A 23,813-nucleotide genomic window follows, 5' to 3' on the forward strand; every position below is an offset into this window, starting at 1 on the left:
TAAGATCCTCCACCTAATCTATCCCATCCTCAAGAACTACCACACTACTCAGATCCGAAAATCATCATCAAGGATGCAAACATAGAAAACATTGAAACGAGCATTCTTAGGTAGATAAAAATAAGATGAACAACTTTGTAGAAGGAATCCAATGCAAAAACTGAATAATCTCAACGAAATTGGAATACAAAGTCTCAGAACGTATTTTGTGGCTTGGTTAAACTTAGAAAAGAAAACGAGATAAAAGATAAGATGTCCCCAGCCAAGACTTACCAAAACTTATTTATAGTAAAAACATGTAAATCCCTAAAACTTAAAACGACAAGGTGAAGCGTCGGTTTGGGAATCTCCTGAAGCGTGTAAGACGGAACGTCTTCCTGACATGTGCATCGAGTCGGAGTGGGCGACAGTGGCTCGATTGAGTAAGTGAAGGTGGCTCAATTGCGTGGCTAAGAGTGGCTCGATTGCTTGGCGGAGAGTGGCTCGATTGCTTGGCAGAGAGTGGCTCAATTGCTTGGCGGAGAGTGGCTCGATTGCGTGCTTGATCTTCCGCGTTTCCGACGTCTCCTAGACACCTGAAATACTCCGAAATGCACAATGGATGCCAGGATAATACAAAAACTTCCTAAACATGCAAAGTGTATAAAAGAGGTTCTAAAATGATGCAAAACGACTAGTTATCCTAGCTAAATGTATGACAAATGCATGCTAAGGAGATGCAAAATATAGACATATCAACTCCCCTAAACTTATTCTTTGCTTGCCCTCAAGCAAAAAATCAAGAACAGAGTATGAAAGAGAGGTGTGAAGATGGGGTCTCAGAACCTAAAATATGCTGAATAGAGTAGTTAGAATCAAGGTCCTTGTTTTTAGTTCTACGATGCATGGTGAAAGAATTTTATTTCTTTAATCTACACATGCAATCCTATCAATCATTCCTTTTAACATTTATTAACAGAGAACCGTGAATCAAGCCAAGAAATGTCATTGAACTCATTTGGTTAGGGTAAAAGGTCAGAGACATAGATGGTCTCCTTCTCAAGTTGTTTTATCAATACAGAACAAGGTTCTCTCACGAAAAGGAGTTGAGCTTAAGAGAAGGCTAAAGATTGAAACCAACTGATACATACAAGAGCAGCGCCCTGTCTACCTAAAGAACATTCCAAACCGAAGTTGGTCCTATCTCTATCCTTCATCAGAAACTTCATCTCAAACCCATTCTTTCATTCTTTAGACTTGGTCTTAGGAGGAGTTCACTTCTTATCATTCTAGCGGATTGGAAAATCTTTATTATCAGTAAGGTTCTTTTTTTCTTTTCTTCTAAGGACTCTAGACATCTTAAACATTTTACTTTTTTTTTTTTTTTTTTGGTCTTAATCTTTTCATTTTATGCCAAGAACCATTAACTCATTATTTTGCTTAACCCAAATCCTTTACTAGACTTGTAAACTTTGAAAACACATCCCCCTCTTAAAGACTTTCTACCTTTTACTTTCTTTTTACTCTTCACTTTTCTGCACAAATCCATACCCAATGCCCAAAATCGAGTTCTCACCTAGTCCTACTAGTCCGAATAACGCGAACTAGAACTACACAAGATCCTACTCTTGTCGGTTAGAACCTAACACTTTCTAACAAGCTTAACTCGGAAAAAGACCTGACACTCAAGAATACAATTGGCTTGAAAGAAGGGTTGGTTAAAGGTGCGGGGAACTGTTCCAAAGATGGGAATCGACTACTTGGATTAACAAGGGTGGTAAAAAGGAGAAATATAATCCAAGTATGTATGTGGTATCCATGAGTTCAATTTCAATGCATAACAGGGTAATTGCAAGTCAAAATTAGGTTCATGTAGATAGGAAATGATATCAATTCGAAACATGCTTCAATCTTACAATTTCAAGTTCAATCAACAAGCATCAAAGAACTAATAACAAGGGCCTTGATCCTATCCTATTGAATCCAACATACTAACAAGGTTAGAATCATCATCAACCCCTATGCTAAGTGCAACAACCCTATATAAATGACACTAGACTCAATCCTAATATGCAAGTGCCAACTACATGAACACTCTGTTTTTGTGGAAATTTTCAAAATTGTTTTTCAAATTTTTATCCTGTTATGATGCAGACTCAAAGAAGATATGATGCAAAAATTTGAAATAAGAATCACAAAAAACAACATCAGATACATCATCTGAAACCCTCCCCCAAACTTAAATTACACAGTCTCCTGTGTAAGAAAAATTTGCAGGAGGATTTAAGAATCACAACAGAAACAATGCAGGAATGAAATGGTATATAAAAGGGAAGGTAGGAGTACCTCAATAGTAGAAGAAGGAGTCGGAGCTCGCCCAAGGAGTTGGTGCGTGATACTGGCTCTGTCCTCAGCTGGTTGGTCGACGCTTGCGTGTTCTGATACATGTTCGGCTGCTCGTCACACTGCATGACATCGACTCTTGACTCACCATGGTCCGATACCAACACAACAACTTCCGTAGGCTGATAATCACCTTGATGTTCGATCGGTTGCTCAACCTCAACCTCATGCTCATCTCGAGCTGCAGAACGACGCGCAGATCAACGACTAGAAGACGCTCTAGAACCTCGCGAACCGCATCTCTGTCTCTCCCTAGACTCGTGTGACGAGTGGCGAGAAGGAGCGGGTGAGGGTTGACGCTCCCGAAGCACATATGAAGATTGACTTGCTGGGGAGGGAACTGGAGAGAGTGTTCTCTGACAAATTGGCTCGAGTGTCATGGAGGCGCGTCCCGGCATGGGTCTGGTGTCCTCGGGGATTGACCTAGGGACGGCGGTAGTGGAAGTCGAGCAGTTAAACTTACGCATGAAGTTTTTCATTGTCTTGGTGAAGCTGCTGAACGCCTTGTCTCTAGTTTTCCCCCATCGCTGAAGCTTGTTGAGGCGTTCATGAGCTGCTCTGACTCCCTTAGCCATTCTCGGGTCTGAGTACTCTTCAAAGTGAAACTGCTCTGGGCGGTACTCAACTTCGTCCTCCTCCATTGGGTCTGCTCTTGCTTCTGCAATCTCTACTCGCTGCAGCTCATCCCCAGATTCGTACAGAGTGTCCGTGGGAGGTATGAACTCTACATGTTCACCCCTCAAGATAGTAGTCAGTTTGACGCAAGGCAGGAGTAATCTCGAGGGACCGACCTCCGGATGCACAAACTTGTAAATCAACCGTCCCTGCCTCAAACCCCGCTCTAGAGTGCGCAACAGCCGCAGGTTGTTCGCGTCGATCCAGCGTGGTGAGTGTGGCTCGGATAGTAATGGAACGCCAGCTGCCTCAAGAAACCAAGTCGCTTCGCCGCCCATACACATCACTCCGGGAGAGTTGTTGTTGTTGAGTCTCGAGACCCAAGTCTTGTTTGACATCCTGTAGTTGAAGAGGTAGAGCAAGACGGAAGTGTTGGACGTGTCACCTTGCAGCTCGGTTCCATCCATTGCCGTGAATGAGAGTCCCTTGAGTGCTGGATCAATCATCTCGAGCTCGCCGTTCGTGATGTATCCCTTAATCTCCTTGGCGTAGAATGCATTGGCCACTGCCTTCTGGAAGTAACGCAACACTGGGCTTCTTAGGTTCATCTCTTTCGTTTTCGATGAAGTGAATGTAGGCGTGCTTTCATTCGTCGCCCAGAAAGCTGATATTTCGTTCCTGTCAAAATGCGGCGTAGTCCCCGTTCCGCCGGGAAATCCACAGATCTCTTCGATGATTCTGAAAGTAAGGGTGTAGAACTGATCATGTACACGGAATGTAATGTACCCAGCCCTCCATCAGACATCATGCCTGACTCATCCGCGTATAAGTGCATCTCCAAAGTAGAGAGGAACTGGATAGTCTCCTCTTTGTATCCATTCTTAGGGGTGTTCATGAGTCGCTCCAAATGGAATCGCCTATATAGGTACTGAACATCCTCCCCAATCCCTAATAGCTCCATCGTCTCAGGATGCAGATATCTCGTTCCACTAAATTCACACTGTTGGAACAGCTTGTAATACTCCTTGGGAGTCAACTTCGTTTTGGTAGATCTCCGTCTTACAGATTTCCTGGGAGCTTGTTATGAGCGCAACTCATGTTCCTCCTGTTCGTAATCACTGCCTTCCTCTCTTGAGTTAGAAGTTTGTGTCGGTCTCTTCCCGCGACTTTTGCTCTTAGTGAGCGGATTGGCAGGTCTGCTTGATCTCACACTCTCTCACGGCAAGCAGCGGGATCACACCGCTCGATTGAGGGCTCGAGTAAGGGCTCGATTGACGAGTTCGGAAGTGCGAGGTGAGACGGCGGTGATGAACGGAGAGACGAATGGCAGTGTTGAAGCGAGCGTGATGCTGCGGTGGTGGTCGAGTGAGAGGATGTTGGCTCGAGGGACGCAGCTTCGCCGGTCGAGTCGTCGGTTGGGACTGTGAGGACGGCGGTGGTTGAACTCTATGGGTGCAGACGCAATGCCTTTGCTTTTCGTGAGGATGTCTTGAAAATTAAACAAAGATATAGAGGGTGAGGTGTTGGTGTGAAGGGTTGTTTAAATGAGAGAGAATTGTGTTTGGTTGGTGGAAGTAAAGAGTGAGGAGAGTGTTGATTAAATAATAGGGATGGTGAAGATGTCGTGCAAGTGGGGGAAGAAAGAGAGAGTGAAAGTGGGGAGATGTGGGAAGATAGGACACAAAGGTGATGTGTCTGGTCAGAGGGAGCAAGGAGGGGAGAGGGTGAGGTGATGGGAGAGATATCACGTGGGAGTAGGGTGAAAAAACAATAATGAAGATTCCCTCTCCTATATTTCTTTTTATTCCCACTTAAAACCAACACACTCTGACTCATTCTATTAATTTCTTTTTATCGTCTATCTCTTCTGTAGAAACCACCATACTCAGTTTTTACTCTGAACTCACTCTTTTAACTGCATTTTTTTTCTGTTGCTTAGACTCCCTTCTGTAGATTCCTGAACACAAGAAAACCAAAAACAAAAATTAAAAACACAAGGATCCTAAAAAAAAATATTTACAGTGATACCTTTGGGACTTCCTCCCAAGTGAGCTTGTTTAAAGTCCCTAGCTTGACTTTTCAGCTTTTTAGGCTTTTGGGGGTTCATAGAGGAGCACAGAAGACCCCTCTGGGCGGACTTGATCAGCTAAATATTTCTTGACTCTCTGACCATTTATAGTGAACTCACTACCATCCTTGTTCAGAAGAGTTATGGCTCCGAATGGCAGAACTTCCTTAACGTCAAAAGGTCGAGACCACTTAGACTTAAGTTTTCCAGGAAATAACTTAAGTTTGGAGTTGAAAAGCAAAACCTGATCTCCAGCCTTGAGCTCCTTAACAGCAATTTTCTTATCATGAAAATTCTTGGTTCTTTCTTTATAGATCTTTGAGCTCTCATAGGCATCAAGTCTGATTTCTTCCAACTCATGTAGATCAAGAGTCCTCTTAGCCTGAGCTGTATCAATATCTAAGTTCAGCAAATTGATAGCCCAAAGCGCCTTGTACTCAACCTCTACAGGGAAATGACATGTTTTACCATATACCAACTGAAATGGTGTTCTGCCTATTAGCGTCTTGAATGCTGTTCTGTACGCCCAGAGAGTCTCATCCAACTTGACAGACCAATCTTTCTTCGAAACTCTAACAATCCTTGATAGGATACCCTTGATCTGCTTATTCGAGACTTCAACTTGTCCGCTGGTCTGAGGGTGATACACAGTAGACACCTTGTACTTGACCCCATACTTTCTCAGCATACTCTCAAACACCTTGTTGATGAAGTGAGTTCCATCATCACTGATCAGCAGTGTTCAAGAAAGCGGTCTAGGCGGCCGCCTAGGCGCTGTCTAGGCGCTCTGCAGACGCCTAGACGACCGCTTAGATCCCCTCAAATCACATAATATTATTTTAGTATATATATTTTATTTTTAACTGCATATATTTAAAATTTTAAGTATTATATTCATATACATATTTATAAATGTTCATATATTATTAATCTAAATTAAATAAATGTATTTGTTCTAAGTTTAGTTTATAATTTATTATTATTTATTTCTTCTAACATATATTCTTACATAATTTTATATATAATATCATATATATAATGTTTCATATTGTAAACGTCCAAACCGCCTAAAAACGCTTAAACCCCGACTAGGCGTTCTAGGCGCTAGGCGCTAGGTTACCGCCTAGCGCTTTCTTGAACATTGCTGATCACCGCTCTGGGTATCCCATACCTTGGAAAAATTATACTTTTGAACAGCTTCAGAACAACCTTGTGATCATTGGTATGACTGGCAATGGCTTCGACCCACTTAGATACATAATCAACTGCCACTAGAATATAGACATTACCATTTGATGGAGTGTTGAAAGGTCCCATGAAGTCTATACCCCAAACATCAAATATCCCCACTTCTAGGATCGGATTCTGGGGCATCTCGTTCCTCCTTGTGATGTTGCCCATCCTCTGACAAGCATCACACTTGGTGATGAAACTGTGAGCGTCCTTGAACAAGGTTGGCCACCAGAGACCTGCTTGAAGAACCTTCTGAGCTGTCTTGAATGTGGCGAAGTATCTCCCTGCACTTCCCCTATGCATCTCCTGAACATACCGTCAGAACCTCTTTTGTACAGGTAGGGCTCATCCCAGAAGTAGTGGTTAACCTCCCTGAAAAACTTTTTCTTCCTGTAGGGATCCATGTCATCAGGAATTTCTCCACAAACCTTGTAATTCATGACATCTACATACCATGGTGCTGTCTCAGAAGTGATCGCCATGCATATGATTCTGAGGTTCTCAACCCGTGAGTCATGCATCTGCTCACAAGTCTGGGCGACAAGAAGTTGTTCTTCAGGCATCGAATCATCTATGAGAACAGCATCTTCAATCCTCATTCTTGACAAATGATCTGTTACTCCGTTTTCTATGCCTTTCTTGTCAACTATCTCCATGTCAAACTCCTGAAGAAGCAGAATCCATCTCAACAGTCTTGGCTTGGTATCCTTCTTCGAGTATATGTGTCTCAGAGCAGCATGATCGGTATACACAATGACCTTCGAACCCACAAGATAAATCCTAAATTTTTCGAATGCACACACAACTGCTAGGAGTTCCTTCTCTGTGGTTGCATACCTTCCTTGGGTCTCGTCTAAGGTGCGACTTGAGTAGTAGATGACATGGAGCTTCTTGTCAATACGCTGTCCCAGAACTGCTCCAACTGCGAAGTCTGAAGTATCACACATAATCTCAAACGGATGATCCCAATTCGGAGCTTGTACTATGGGTGCCGAAACCAAGGCCTCCTTGATCTTGCTGAAAGCTTCCAAGCATGCTGCATCAAATTCGAACTCAATCTCCTTGCACAGCAACCTTGTCAAAGGTCTTGCAATTTTTGAGAAGTCCTTAATGAACCTCTTGTAAAACCCAGCATGTCCCAGAAAGCTTCTGATGTCCTTCACTGGCTTAGGCGGTTGAAGCTGAACCATGACCTCAATCTTAGCTTTGTCAACCTCAATTCCTTTCTCAGAAATCTTGTGTCCCAGAACGATCCCTTCTTCAACCATGAAGTGGCACTTTTCCCAGTTCAGCACCAGGTTCGTCTCCTCACATCGCGTCAATACCCTGCTCAGATTTAACAAACAGGAGGAGAAAGTGGAACCGTATACAGAGAAATCGTCCATAAACACTTCCACTAACTCCTTAATCAAATCCGAGAAAATCGATGTCATGCACCTTTGAAAGGTAGCAGGAGCATTACACAAACCAAATGGCATACGTCTGTAGGCAAAAGTGCCATAAGGACAAGTAAATGTTGTCTTTTCCTGATCATTTGGGTGGATAGGGATTTGGAAGAATCCACTATACCCATCAAGGAAACAGTAGTAGGGATGACTGGCTAATCTCTCCAATATTTGATCAATGAAGGGCAGAGGAAAATGATCCTTCCTAGAAACGGCATTCAACTTCCTATAATCAATGCACATCCTATGTCCTGTGATGGTTCTAGTTGGGATTAACTCATTTTTTTCATTTTTGATCACAGTTATGCCTCCCTTCTTAGGTACACAGTGCACTGGAGATACCCAAGTACTATCATAGATAGGATAGATAACTCCAGCATCAAGCAGTTTTAAGATTTCTTTCTTCACTACTTCCTTCAGGTTAGGATTCAATCTCCTTTGGGGTTCAATACTAGTATAAGACTCATTTTCAAGATTGATCCTATGTGTGCAAAGACTAGGTGAGATTCCCTTGATATCATCTAAAAAATAACCTATGGCTCTTCTATACTTCTTAAGCTCAGTTACAAGCAAATTCCATTCATCATCACTCAACCTAGCATTCACTATGACAGGATAAGTAGAATTGGTTCCCATAAAAACGTACCTGAGTCCGGAAGGGAGAGTTTTGAGTTCTACCTTTGGAGCTTTCGGTTCCGACCAGTCGTCAGCATGAGAGTCTGGAGTGATCACAGTCGAGTGGGAGGGGTGCGGCTCGATCGAGCGGGACATCGGTGTCTCGAGTCGGGTCTTGACGTTGGTCGAGTCGGAGATATCACGTTCTGAACTCTCTGTCTCAACTGCACATACCTCCTCTGTGTTAGATAGCTACTCGAATTCCTCTGGTCCATCCGTTTCTCTTTGGGATTCTAGCAGATTCTTGTAACAAGTGGTCTCCTCATGCAGGAACCCTTCTTCTCCATCCTTGGTTAGAGCAGTTTTGAGATTATCCTCCTTAGCTAGTTCCTCCAACAACTCATCAGCCAACTTATCCATCTCTTCAATGTAGAAGACTTGTCCTCCTATTGTCGGCTTCTTCAAAGTATCCTTGATGTCAAACTTCATGATGAAGTCGTCGCCCAGATTAAGATCAATCTTGCCATTTCTGACATCAATGATGGCTCCAACAGTCGCCAGGAACGGTCTTCCTAAGATCAGCGGATCTTTTGATTCTTCATCCATCTCCAGGACCACAAAGTCGGTTGGCACTTCCACGTCTCTGATCCTGACGGGTAAGTCTTCTAAAATACCATTTGGAAGTCTCACTGATCTGTCTGCAAGGATGAGAGAGATGTCACAACCCTTGAAACTTGTAAAACCCAACCTCGTAGCAACAGAGAGTGGCATCAGATTAACTGAAGCGCAAGGATCACATAGGCACCTGTCAAAAGACATAGGTCCAAGGGAGCAAGGTAGAGTGAATGATCCAGGATCTTTAAGCTTCTTGGGTACAATCTTCTTCTGGATGATTGCACAACACTCAAGACTTAGTACCACCATGCCTTGAACTTCTTTTGATCTCTCCGTCACTAAGTCCTTGAGGAATTTCTGGTAGTGAGGAACAAGTGCGAATGCATCCAACAATGGCATCCTTAACTCAATCTCCTTGACTTGTTTTTCGAACAAGGATTTGTACTTCTCAGTAAGCTGCTTTTTGAACCTCACTGGAAATGGTAGAGGAGGCTTGTATGGTGGAGGTATGAACCTCGCAGGTTTGTCATCAGAAACAACAGGTTCCTTAACTGCTTTAGGTTCGGACTGCTTCACTAGCTCGATTGGGTCTTTGACAGTTTCGACCGGATCCTTGATCTGAGCTTCATCTTGAACAAAATCCTCCCCATCTAATTCCTCGCTGTCCTTAGTGACGTCTGGAACTCCTTGTAGTTACCATCAGACTGGGCGAGATTCTCAACCAGTTGCCATCCTTCATCAACATCTTTGTTGAGAAAATTACCGTTAGAAGCAGTGTCAAGCAGCATGCAAATTTTTGGAAGTACACCACGGTATAGAGTGCTGAGCAGTGACTCGTTGCTGAAACCATGGTGTGGACACTGGCTGTGGTAACCCTTGAAACACTCCCAGGCTTCACAGAATGATTCGGAGCTTTTCTGAGTAAAGCTAGAAATGTCATTCCTGAGACGTGTTGTTCTGGAGTTGGAGAAAAACTTGGCCAAGAAGGCTTTCTTGCAGGCGTCCCAAGTGGTGATTGATCCCTTGGGAAGGTTTTTCTCCCATTAATGAGCTTTGTCTCCCAGGGAGAATGGGAAGAGGTGCAACTTGTAACCGTCCTCACTCACGCCGTTGATCTTGGTGAGACTGCACAAACGGTCGAACTCGTCCAAATGGTCCAGCGGATCCTCCATAGGCAACCCATGAAACTTGTTCCCTTGGATCATCAAGATCAGACCGCTTTTGATCTAGAAGTTATTGTTCTGCTCAGCGGGAGGGACGATTCCAGCACGCAGAGTCTGAGTGTTCGGTGCATCCCCAACACCAATGTTTCGCGGTTTTGGATTTGGCTCATTCTGTTGTTCCATAGTGACTGGTGCGAAATGATCAGTGAGTTGACGAGCTTGTTGTGGTCGTTGTAACCGATTGATGTCGTCGATAACAAGAAGAAGATTTTGGCGCCCTCTTGATCTGGTGTGCATGCAAGGTTGCAATCAACAGGTTCCTCAGATGCAAAACAAACAAGCAGACAACCAAAACAAATCAATACTCAGAATGATGAGTGTAAAAGAACTTAATCTTGCAAAACTTGAAATCGTAAATGTAGCAAAACGATTCCCAAATGGCAACGGCGCCAAATTGATACTAAGATTTTTGTGTCTCTATCCTAGCAGGTTCAATTAACCTTATGCAGTTGTAATACTTAAGGTGTCAATCCAGTTGGGAAACTTTACTAACAATTAAGATGCAATCAAGAAATCACAAGTCAAGCCAATTCAAAGAGAGTGTTTGTCTAACAGTCCTAGAATGATGACAATACAAAACGATAATGAGTCACAAAACTAGAAACGAGAATGCATGACAAGAAGCGAAAATGAATAAAAACATAGACGAGTCTAAGCATGAACTAAAAAAGAAAGAAACGAAACAGTCTCAGGAATGTAATAAAAATCAGAAAGAAATAGGTCCTAAAGATGGGAGTAATTGATGTCGGTGGAGTATCCTAGTCGATAGAGTATTTAACATGCCACAAGCAAACCATCCCTAAACAATGAACATCACTTCTTAGCTAATCCAATCTCTTGACATAAGCTACTCAAACTCAACCACTTCGAAACCTAGCTCTAGCAAGAGAAACATGATCAAGCATGACATGAAAAAACAAGTTTATTCACGTCAACAAACATCCTAGACAACTAATCTCTTAGGCTAGGAACGTAAGTCTCTGGCACTAGTTGGTCAGACATTTCATCGAACACCTTTTGGGTGCGGAAATGTCTAAAACCTAGTTCCAATTGATTAGAGAGAAACAAGTATTTCTAACATTAGTCCAGAAGGGAATCATACAAATCAAAGCTTAAACACTCTACATCCTAAGATCCTCCACCTAATCTATCCCATCCTCAAGAACTACCACACTACTCAGATCCGAAAATCATCATCAAGGATGCAAACATAGAAAACATTGAAACGAGCATTCTTAGGTAGATAAAAATAAGATGAACAACTTTGTAGAAGGAATCCAATGCAAAAACTGAATAATCTCAACGAAATTGGAATACAAAGTCTCAGAACGTATTTTGTGGCTTGGTTAAACTTAGAAAAGAAAACGAGATAAAAGATAAGATGTCCCCAGCCAAGACTTACCAAAACTTATTTATAGTAAAAACATGTAAATCCCTAAAACTTAAAACGACAAGGTGAAGCGTCGGTTTGGGAATCTCCTGAAGTGTGTAAGACAGAACGTCTTCCTAACATATGCATCGAGTCGGAGTGGGCGACAGTGGCTCAATTGAGTAAGTGAAAGTAGCTCGATTGCGTGGCTGAGAGTGGCTTGATTGCTTGGCGGAGAGTGGCTCGATTGCTTGGCGGATAGTGGCTCGATTGCGTGCTCGATCTTCCGCATTTCCGACGTCTCCTAGACACCTAAAATACTCTGAAATGCACAATGTATGCAAGGATGATGCAAAAACTTCCTAAACATGCAAAGTGTATAAAAGAGGTTCTAAAATGATGCAAAATGACTAGTTATCCTAGCTAAATGTAGACATATCAAACGTATAGGAGTTGTCAGAGTTGACATAACAAATGCATGCTAAGGAGATGCAAAATATAGACATATCAAACGTATAGGAGTTGTCAGAGTTGCAGGGGGCAAGTACCTGAGAGTTATTGAATGAGCTAGAGGAATTGAAATTCATATCGCAGGAGAGTCGTGGCCAGTGGATTTGCTTATCAGTCCAGTGGAGTTGTATGATGTTATTCTCGGGATGGATTGGTTGCACCGGTATATGGTACATTTGGATTGCCATCGGGGTAGAGTGGAGTTTGAGCGTCCAGGAGGGAAGTTGGTTTTTCAGGGTATTAGACCAGCTTCGGGAAGTCTCATGATCTCGGCCATCCAGGCTGGGAAGATGATCGAGAAGGGCCTTAAGGCTTATTTGGTTACTATATCAATGCTAAAGCCTGTGGAGAAGTCTACGGTTAGCGGTTTTCAGGTTGTTGAGGAATCTGAGGATGTGTTTCAGTCATTGCAGGGATTACCACCATATCGGTGTGATCCTTTCACCATTGAACTGGAACCGGGGACGACGCTGTTATCCAAGGCTCCTCACTGAATGGCTCCACGAGAGATGGCAGAGCTGAAGAAGCAGCTAGACGATTTGTTGAGTAAGGGATTCATCTGTCCTAGTGTATCACCATGGGGAGCGCCGGTGTTATTTGTGAAGAAGAAGGATGGGAGTTTCCGGTTGTGTATTGACTACCGGGGTTTGAACCGGGTCACTGTGAAGAAAAAGTACCCTCTTCCCAGGATCGATGAGTTGTTTGGATCAGTTGAGGGGTGCTACTTGGTTTTCCAAGATAGATCTAGCGTCGGGTTAGCATCAGATACCGATAGACGAGGCAGATGTGAGGAAGACGGCTTTCAGGACGAGGTATGGGCATTATGAGTTTGTGGTGATGCCTTTTGGGTTGACTAACGTGCTAGCAGCGTTTATGAGGTTGATGAACAGTGTGTTTTAGGAGTTTCTGGATGTGTCTGTCATCATCTTCATCAATGATATCCTGGTATTTTCTAAGAGTCCTGAGGGCAGTTCTGGAGAAACTGCGGGAGCAGAAGTTGTTTGCCAAGTTGAGCAAGTGTAGCTTCTGGCAGCGTGAGATGGGTTTTCTAGGTCATATTATTTCCGCAGAGGGAGTTTCTGTAGATCCAGAGAAGATTCAGGCTATCAGGTATTGGCCTAGACCTCATAATGCCACAGAGATCAGGAGTTTCCTCGGTTTGGCAGGTTACTACAGGAGATTTGTGCACGGCTTTGCGAGTAGGGCACGCCCGATGACTAAGTTGACAGGGAAGGATGTTCCTTTTGTTTGGACACAGGAGTGTGAGGAGGGCTTTGCAACCTGAAGGAGATGTTGACTACTACGCCAGTGTTGGTTTTTCCTGAGCAGGGAGAACCCTATGTTTTTTATACTGATGCATCTAGAGTTGGTTTGGGGTGTGTGTTGATGTAGCATGGGAAGGTGATTGCCTACGCTTCGCGGCAGTTGTGGAAGCATGAGGGTAACTATCCAACTCATGATTTGGAGATGACTGCTGCAGTTTTTGCTCTGAAGATTTGGAGATCTTATCTTTATGGTGCAAAGGTACAGGTGTTTACAGATCATAAGAGCCTGAAGTATATATTCACTCATCCTGAACTGAACTTGAGGCAGAGGCGGTGGATGGAGCTTTGGGATGTATGGTCTTCGTGACGGTCCTTCGGGACGAGTGGTCTTCGTGACGATCCTTTGGGACAAGTGGTCTTTGTGACGGTCCAGTTGAGGACATTTGTTTGGCCTTGGTGGCAATCCTGTTTAGGGCATTTGTTTGGCCTTGGTGGCGGTCCTGTTTAGGACATTTGTTTGGCCTTTTTGGCGGCCCTTGTGGCATGTATATGATCCTTGTACGGTCATGAGGTATTCCATTGAGGGGATATGTGGTTGGTAGGACATTGTGATGTCTTACGCGAACCACAGGAAGGAAACCTAGGTCGAGATAGGACTCATACGTGTTCAGAATTGTTTGCTCGTGACTCTTAGGGGACTTTGGTTCTCTTAATATTGCCATATTCTGAGACTTTGTGGCTTAGGAATATGGTTGGTATATCGACTTCGGATGACGATGTGGGGGTGCGCTGTAGGGTGGCAACTTGAGAGACTAATGTTGGATTTGTCCTTATATTATGGCATGCAGGCTTTGGCCTGATGAGGAGCCAAACATTATTGCATGCAAGCTTAGGCCTGATGAGGAGCCAATAAAAACTCAAGGTTAACGCCTATGAGTAAAGGAAAGTCCAAAAGTCGAGAGCAAATAATACCTCGAACGTGAGTCTATCGCCTAAAGGTGACCTTCCGTAGAACGGTCCGAGGAGTGCGGACCGTGGAGACGGTTGCACAGGAGTCCTTGGCTGATGGTTGTTCGAGATTCGAGGACGAATCTATGTTGGTGGGGGAGAATTGTAACATCCGCGAACCGAAATCCCGGTTTAGGGATTGCATTGGTCGATGCAAAGTCGGTTTAGTGCGGACGAGTTTAAGTTAAACGCTGCATTTTGGGTTAGGAAAAACCCTTAACTCGAGTGTTGATACTAAGATTTTTGTGTGTCTATCCTACCAGGTTCAGTTAACCTTATGTAGTTGTAATACTTAAGGTGTCAATCCAGTTGGGAATCTTTACTATCACTCAAGTTGCAATCAAGAAGTCACAAGTTAAGCTAATTCAAAAAGAGTATTTTTCTAACAATCCTAGAATGATCAGAATGCAAAACGGAAATGTGTTCTAGAACTAGAAACGAGAATGTATGACAAGAAGCGAAAACGAATGAAAACAGAAACGAGTCTAAGCCTGAACTAAACAATAAGAATCGAAAACAATCTCGGGAATGTAATATCAATCAAAAAGATAGAAGTCCTAAGGATGGGGTAATCGATGTCGGTGGAGTATCCTACTCTACAGAGTGTTTAACATGCCACAAGCAAACTATCCCTAAACAATGAACATCACGACTTAACTAATCCAATCTCTTGACAGAAGCTACTCAGACTCAACCACTTCCAAACCTAGGTCTCGCTAGAGAAACATGATCAAGCATGGCATGAAAAACAAGTTCATTCACGTCAACAAACATCCTAGACAACTAATCTCTTAGGCTAGGAATGTAAGTCTCTGGCAATAGTTGGTCAGACATTTCATCGAACACCTTTTGGGTGCGGAAATGTCTAAGACCTAGTTCCAATTGATCAGAGAAAAACTAGTAATTCTAACACTAATCGAGAAGGGAATCATACAGATCAAAGCTTAAACACGCTACATCCTAAGATCCTCCACCTAGTCTATCCTATCCCCAAGAACTTTAACACTACTCAGATCCGGAAATCATCACCAAGGATACTAATCCAGAAAACATTGAACAAAGCATAGTAGATAGATAGAAATGAGAAGAACAACTTTGTAGAAGAAATTCGATGCAATAACTCAATAAAATCAAAGCTATCTAGATTACAAAGTCTGAGAACGTTTTTGGAGGCTAGGTAAAACCTTAAGAACAAAATGAGATAAAAGATAAGGTGTCCCAAACCAAGACTTAACAAAATGTATATATAGTAAAAACATGTGAACCCATAAAACTTAAAACGACAAGATAGAGCGGCGTTTCGAGAATCTCCTGAAGCGTGTGAAACCAAACGTCTTTCTTCCTGACATGTGCGGTCGAGTCGCGTGTCATCTCTCCCTGGGGTGCGGTCGAGTGGAACGGGTCGAGGTCATACAACTCGAGGTGGGTCGAGTGGAGGTGATACGACTCGAGCTGGGTCGAGTGGAGGTGATACGACTCGAGCTGGGTCGAGTGGAGGTGATGCGACTCGAGCTGGGTCGAGTGGAGGTGATGCGACTCAAGCTGGGTGTATACGCATCCACTAAAACGATGATAACACTTGAACCACAACTCCGATTGGTTTGAAATAAACGGAGTTGGAAAGATGACTCAATTCCTTACAATTTTGATGAAAACGTCAAAAATTAAATCCCACTCGAACGGGTTGGCTCGATCGAGATTGGTTTTGGCTCGAACTGGGTGTATACACATCCACTAAAACGATGATAACTCTTGAAATACACCTCCAATTGGCTTGAAATAAACGGTTTTGAAAAGTTGACTGCATTACCTACAACTTTCATGAAGACGTCGAAAGCTAAATCTCACTCGAGTGGAACGGCTCGAACGGGATGGCTCGATCGAGCGGATGAGACTGGCTCGAGAGAGGGGCTCGATCGGGGTTGTGAGATTGACTCGAGAGACGGTTCCGGGAGTGTTGTGCAGCAGATGGGTCGAGTGATGCGTTCCCGACATCTCCTAGATACCTGAAATACTCCGAATTGCACAATGTATGCAAGGATGATGCAAGAACTACCTAGACATGCAAAGTGTATAAAAAGGACTAGAAAATGATGCAAAACAAAGAGTTATCCTAGCTAAATGCATGATAAATGTATGCTAGGGAGAGACAAAATATAGACATATCAACTCTCCAAACTTAGTCTTTGCTTGCCCTCAAGCAAACGATCAAGAACAAAGTATGGAAGAGAGGTGTGAAGATGGGGTCTTAGAACCTAAAACATGCTGAATAGAATAGTTAAAATCAAGGTCCTTGTTCTTAGTTCTATAATGCATGGTGAACGGACTTTATTTAAAAACTTTGTTGAAACGATTCTGATCTTTAATCTACACATGCAATCCTATCAATCATTTCCATTAACATTCATTAACAGAGAACCGTGAATCAAGCTAAACAATATCATCGAACTCATTTGGCTAGGGTGAAAGATCAAGGACGAAGTGGTTTTATCAATACAGAATAAGGTTCTCTTACGAAAAGGAGTTGAGCTTAAAGGAAGGCTAAAGGTTGAAACCAACTGATACATACAAGAGCAGTGCCCTGTCTACCCAAAGGTCGACAAGAAAACTCAGCCCTAACATTATAACCCAGAAGTTGGTCCTATCTCTACCCTTCGTCAGCAACATCATCTCAAACTCTTTACACTTAGTCTTAGGAGGAATTCATTTCTTTTCATTCTAGCGGATTGGGAAATCTTTATTATCACTATGGTTCCTTTTCTTTTCTTCTAAGGACTCTAGACATCTTAAGCATTTTTACTTTATTTTCTTTGTCTAATCTTTTATTTCATGCCCAGAACCAATTACTCTTTTTACTTTGGTCAACCCAAATCTTTTACTAGACTTGTAAACTTTGAAAACACATCCCCCTCCTTAAGACTTTCTACCCTTTACTTTTCTGCACAAATCCATACCCAATACCCAAATTTGAGTTCTCACCTAGTCCTACTAGTCCGGATAACGCGAACTAGAACTACACATGATCCTACTCTTGTCAACTCGCAAGCTCAACTCGGAAAAGGCCTGAACCTCAAGATTACAATTGGCTTGAAAGAACGGTTGGTTAAGGGTGCGGGGAACTGTTCCAAAAATGAGAATCAGCTACTTGGATTGACAAGGGTGGTAAAAATGTGAAAGACAATCCAAATATGTATATGGTATCCATGAGTTCAACTTCAATGCATAACAAGATAATTGCAAGTCAGAATTAGGTTCAGATAGATAGGGAATAAAGTCAATTCAAAACATGCCTCAATCAAGACTAGAATGCAATTTCGAGAATTCAAAACCTGGGTCAGTCTTACATTTCAAGTTCAATCAACAAGTATCAAAGAATTAATAACAAGGGCCTTGATCCTATCCTATTGAATTCAGTATGCTACCAAGGTTACAATCATCATCAACCCCTATGCTAAATGCAACAACCCTGTATGAATAACACTAGACCCAATCCTAATATGCAAGTGCAAACTACATGAACACTTTGTTTTTGTGAAAGTTTTCGATTGTTTTTTTTTTTTTTCAAATTTTTTTTTGGGTTTTTCTATGCAAATAGATGGATGCAAACTCAAACATGATATGATGCAAAGAAATTGAAATAAGAATCACAAAACACAACATCAGATACATCATCTCAAACCCTCTCCCAAACTTAAATTACACAGTCTCCTGTGTAGGAAAAATTTGCAGGAGGATTTAAAAACCACAACAGAAACAATGCAGGAATGAAATGGTATATACAAGGGAAGGTAGGAGTACCTCAGTAGTAGAAAAAGGAGTCGGTGTTACTCGAGCGAGAGGGTCCTTGGTTCCAGTCGAGTGAGATGCAAAATTCCAGAATCACCTTGATGTCAGATTGTTGAGGAAGAATGTCGGTCCTCTGGGGATGAAGGTGGTGACTCGAGTCGTCGGGATGTTGGTGCCAGTCGAGTCGAACAAGGGTGATTCGAAGTATGCGACATGACCTCGGTCGAGTGGGACAGTATTGGCTTGAACAGGACAGGTGAGAAAGGTTGACTCGAATGTTGCAGCTCCGGCAATGGCGGATCGAGTGACAGAGTGTGATTCCACTCCGATTGAGTTGCTGGTTCTCCGCGTGTTGACGTGAGATGTGCAAAGTGAGGTGCGCTTGCAACTCGGGTTACGATGGGGAGCGAGGGATCGAGTTGAGGGGTGGTGGCTCGAGTGACTGAAACACATTTTTTGTGTGGGTGGTGATTGAATGATGTATGGAATGATGACTTATGAATGAATGGATGGCAGGGTGTTTCAATTCCCCTTATGCAGTTGTAGTATAAGAGGTGTCAATCCAATCTGAGTGTTTGTGAACAATCAAGATATGCATATGAGTCTAAGTCAAGCCAGATGTAAAGGTTGTTTGTCACTAACAATCCTATGATGAAATGGAAAGTGCAGAAAGTAAAACTACAAGAACTAGGAGCTAAATGCAAATGGAACAGAGTGATTATGACAAACAGAAATAGAAACTATGGAAATGCAAGTATTGAACTAATGCAAGGTAAGTAATGAACAGGATACTAAATGAATGCAACAGAAATGCAACTAGGGTGAAACAGGACAAACACAAATCATAAACACAAGTTCTGGGTTGGAACTCGAGCAAGCACTCGATCGAGTGTAGATCAGGTGCAGGGTCGAGCTGGACAAATACGCAAAACAGAGCAACACAAGAAAAACAGAGCAATACCAAAAGCAAATCAAACAACGATCAAACAACAGGATTTAAGCTAAGAAATCAATAAACAAGGAAGGTCTTGAGGAGGGATTCATGGGCTGGACTATGATTGAGGTCATCTAACTTGGTCAACAAATCTCAAACAACTTGAGCTAATCTCTAGACATATATTTCTAAGACATGTTTAATCCACTCTCATGGCAAGAAACAATCAAACTCATGCATCTCTAGACTTGTTCTCACAAAGTAAAGAATCTACACAAGCAGACATTAAGCAATATGTCAAAAATCAAACAAGACTTCTAATCTCTTAGCAAGCCTAATGATAGTCTCTAGATCTAGCCTTATCTATGCTCCTTAGACATTGGTGTGATGCTAAGAGGCTTGAAATCAGATCCTACCCTCTCAGATATAGGATCAGCATTAAGAACATCTAGCCTAGAAGAGATCTACAACAATCAAGCTTGACCAAATCAAACAAACCTCAAACACAACCCAGCCTAACCCATCCTCAAGATCCTAAGCAACTACTCACAAGCATACATGATGAACAATAAAGTCATAAACCCAGAAAATACTGAAACTTGCATCATTAGAAAGATAAATCAAAGATCTACAATATTGAAGAAAGAACCAAACTCAAATTCTCAATATTAAGAAAGTTATGAAACCAACAATATTGAAGAATTTAGTCTTTTTCTCCTTTTAAAAGAAGTACAAGATCTAAGAAAATAAAAGTGCAAAAGGAATAATTCTAAAAAAGGTAAAAACTAGGTTTTTGACTCTCTAAAAAGCTGGACTCCTTTGGTGGCTGCAGGTACAAGCCCTTATATAGAAAAAGTAGTGGAAGCCCTAAAAACGCTAAAAGACAAAATAGCCAGGCGGCTCGACCAACTCGACCTGGTGCTCGGTCGAGTGACCGGTCGAGTTGGCTCCTCTTGTGCTCCTCCCACTCGGTCGAGTCCCTCTCAGCACACGGTCGAGTGTCTGGTCGTGTGGGCAGTCGAGTTGGACTCCGGACCTTAGTTTTTTTAGCCTTAGCTCCTTTGTTTTCTCCTCATGATTGCTTCACTTCTCCTCAGCATTGCTTCCATGCTCCTTAAGCTCCAAAATCACATGTTTATGCATGAAAAGATGCAAATGCAATGCAACTAAACTCTAATGCAAGAACAGTCCTAAAGCTATGCAATAATGGTCAAAATGGATAGCAAAAGATGCAAAAGATGTGAATATATTAAGGGAAAACAGGGTAAAATATATGAACATCAACACCCCCAAACTTAGTCTTTGCTTGCCCTCAAGCAAATGAACAAGACATAAGAAGGTAGGTGAGGTTTGAAAGTGGGATCTCAGCTCCTAAAGCTTGCAAATAGACCATCTAGAATCAATGTCCAAGTTACTAGTACTATGATGCAAGTTGAATGAGCTGTACTTAAAGATTTTAGACAAGCATATCACATCCTTTACTGATTTGAGCCTTAGATGTCCACATGCATTCAAATCAACCATTTCCTTTAACATTCATTAATCAAGAACATGAATCAATTATATGCAATGCTTAAACTCATTTGGCTTGGTAGTAAAAGGTTTAGAGACAATGATGGTCTCTCTTTAGAGTGGGGCTTATCAATATCAAGGTTCTCTCATAAAAATGGATTGAGCTTTAGAAGAATGCTAAAGGTAAGAACACTTAGACACATACAAGAACAAAACCTTGTCTACCCAAAGGCACCCAAAGTGTTTATCCTATCAATCTAAACCCAATTGATCCTAGTGCTACCCTTTAACTTCTTCTCTTCTCTTTCACCCTTTTCTCTTTTGATTTTAAAGTCTTAGGAGAGGTTTCTTATTTGATCTTTCTAGTGGAATGGGAGATTCTTACTTATTTGCTATGGTTTTCTTTTCTTCTTATTCTTAAGACATAAAAGCATTTTGCTATACTCTTCTTTTTCTTTCTTTATTTTCTTTGACTGAAACCATCTTTAAACAATATCATACTTCCCATTCTTTCACTAGACTTTGATTTTACTTAATAACATTCCCCTCCTAAAGACTCTAACATTTTCTTTCTCTTTTCCTCTTTTCTTTTCTTTCTTTTTCAAACAACCAAATCCCAAACCCAACAATGAAAGACTCTAACATTTTCCTATCTAGTTTGGAAAATGCAAACTAGAACTACACAAGGCATTATTCTTGTCAGTTCAAACCTAACACTTTCTACCAAGCTCAATCCCAAAAAGGCCTCACACACTCAAGAATAAACATGGCTTGAAAGAAGGGTTGGTTAAGGGTATTGGAAACTGATTTTAATGATTCAATCAGCTACTTGGATCAACAAGAGTGGTAAAAAGGAGAAAGATGATCCAAATATGTATATGGTATCCATGAGTTTAAAGCAATGCACACATTGATATTTAACAGTCAATATTAAGTTCTTATAAGTAGGAAATGGCATCAAATCACAACATGCTTCAATTTAGACCAAATGCAATGCAGGAATTCAAGGCTTGGTTCAATCTTATGCTTCTAACCACTCAACTAGCATCAAAGTACTATTAACTTGGGCATTGATCCTAGTCTAGTGAATTAAACAAGCTAACAAGGCAAAACTCATCATAGATCCCTAATGCAAATATTATACAATCCTACATGAAACATGCTAAACAAGATGCTATTATGCAATGCAAACTACATGAACACTCTTTTTTTATAAAGATTTTTGCAAAAAATTTCAAATTTTTAGGGTTTTTCTATGCCTTAGATGCTATGCAAATACTAACATGATGATGCTAAAAATTTGAAATAAGAAAACAAAACACAACATCAAATGCTATCTCAAACCCTCCCCAAAACTTAAATCACACAGTCCTCTGTGTGAAAGAAATTTGTAGGAGGATTCAAAATCAAAAACAAAACACAACATCAAATGCTATGGTATTTATAAGGGAAGGTGATAGTGGTACCTTAAGGATTGGAGAAGAAACTGTCCACATCCTCTTGCATGCTGTCAAAAGTGTAGTTGGGGTCTTGTTGATGACTTGGAGGTGGAGATTGGGGCAGTTCGACGATGGGAATCGACCGGGACTCGGTCGAGTACGTGCTCGAGTGGGGGGGTCGAGCTGGCTGCCGAGTCTTCTTTTCCTCTTCTATTTGGCCTCCCTTGCTTCCCTGATCATGAAAATACCAAAACAAAAATCAAAATACCAAAAACCTTAAACAATATGTACATGGATACGTTAGAGACTTCCTCCTTAGTGATCTTGTTTAGAGTCACTAAGCTTGACTTTTGATGCTTGTTCCGGCTTGGTTTGGATTCCAAGGAGGTGATGAAATCCCCCCTGGTTCTATTTGATAACCTTGGTTCTGTTTCTTGATCACTACCTCCTTAACATTTGAGCTTTGCTTCTTCTTAAACTTGAGTCTTGGTCTTGCCTTCTTCAAAGACCTCTTGTTGAGCTGAACTTGAAGATCCTTCACCAGATCAGTCAGCTCTTGAACTGAACCCTTAAGATGTTGAACTGATTCCTCATGAGATGTGACCTTAGCTGTTGAAGTCTCTTCTTCTCTCAAAACCCCAAAATCAGCCTTATCTTCAATCTTAAATGGTTGACCTCCAATGGTTGGTAGGTTAGATGGATTTGTAATATCAAAGTTCATGGTCAAACCTTCAGATATGTTCAACCTTATCAGCCCCTCCTTAACATCAATGATTGCTCCTGCTGTGGCAAGGAATGGTCTCCCAAGCAAGATTGGATCCTCTACCTCCTTATCCATCTTTATTATGATGAAATCAGTGGGAATTCTTGCCTTGCCTATCTTGACTAGGAGGCTCTCCAATTTACCAACTACATCTTTGTGTGAACCATCAGCTAGACTTATGTAGAGATTGCTTGGCTTGAATTCAGTGTGTCCAAGCTTTTCTGCTATAGAGTAGGGCATGACACTAACAGATGCTCCAAGATCACACAAGCATTTGTTGAAGTGAAGGTAGCTGATGGAGCAAGGTAGATTGAATGGACCTGGATCTTCAAGTTTTGTTGGTACAATAGCTGTCCCAATCTCTTCTTGAGCTCTCCTGTTTTGATTCTGAGCTTTCTGCTTGGATATGTCAAGTAACATGCCTTTGTAGAGAGGATATGGGGCATATTGTTCCAAGGCTGGTCCTCTCTCCTCTTCCTTCTCTTCAATGACAACCTCCTGTTGAATGGCCCTCACTTCCTTCTTTTCAATCACAACCTCTTTCTTCAAAGCCATGACTTCTTCCTTCTCAATAATTTCCCCTTGTTGTAAAGCTAACTCCTTCTCTTGTTGCAAAGCCAACTTTTCCCTTTTCTCAATAATTTCTCTGAGTTCTTTCAGCTTTTGTGCTTTGAAACGTCCTGGGAATGGTAGAGGTGGTTTATAAGCAGGAGGAATGTACTTAGCAGGCTTAACAGCTTCTGGGACATCAACTCGACTGGAAACTCGATCAGTCACTCGATCGTGTGTGTGTTCGAGTGGGGGGGTCGAGTTCTTTGTCAACTTCAACTTTTTTTGCACAATCTTCACTTTGAGCTTCAAGAAATGACCAATCCTCCCCAGTTTTAACTTCATTGTCCTCAATGACAACTGCCTCATTGAGATGAATGGCCTTAGCAGTGCATTCCCTTGGGTGTTGAAGTTGGTTTGGTGTAGGAGAGGAAGTAGAAGCCATGCAACTCTCCATGTTCGTGATTGTAGAGCTCAGTCTC

General features: G+C 41.9%; 1 protein-coding gene across 1 annotated transcript; it reads right to left on the reverse strand.

Moving 5' to 3' along the window:
* On the reverse strand, positions 4,173-23,337 carry LOC109125460. Its single transcript, XM_019227090.1, has 10 exons — positions 23,103-23,337; positions 22,587-23,003; positions 9,488-9,659; positions 9,033-9,163; positions 7,624-8,582; positions 6,828-7,533; positions 6,589-6,758; positions 6,186-6,484; positions 5,422-5,793; positions 4,173-4,485 (listed from the first exon to the last, which is right to left on the reverse strand). The coding sequence occupies exons 1-10, from the start codon at positions 23,335-23,337 to the stop codon at positions 4,173-4,175; spliced, it is 3,774 nt and encodes a 1,257-aa protein (XP_019082635.1).

The sequence above is a fragment of the Camelina sativa genome, chromosome 7 (genome assembly GCF_000633955.1).
Source record: "Camelina sativa cultivar DH55 chromosome 7, Cs, whole genome shotgun sequence".
Classification (NCBI taxonomy): Eukaryota; Viridiplantae; Streptophyta; class Magnoliopsida; order Brassicales; family Brassicaceae; genus Camelina; species Camelina sativa.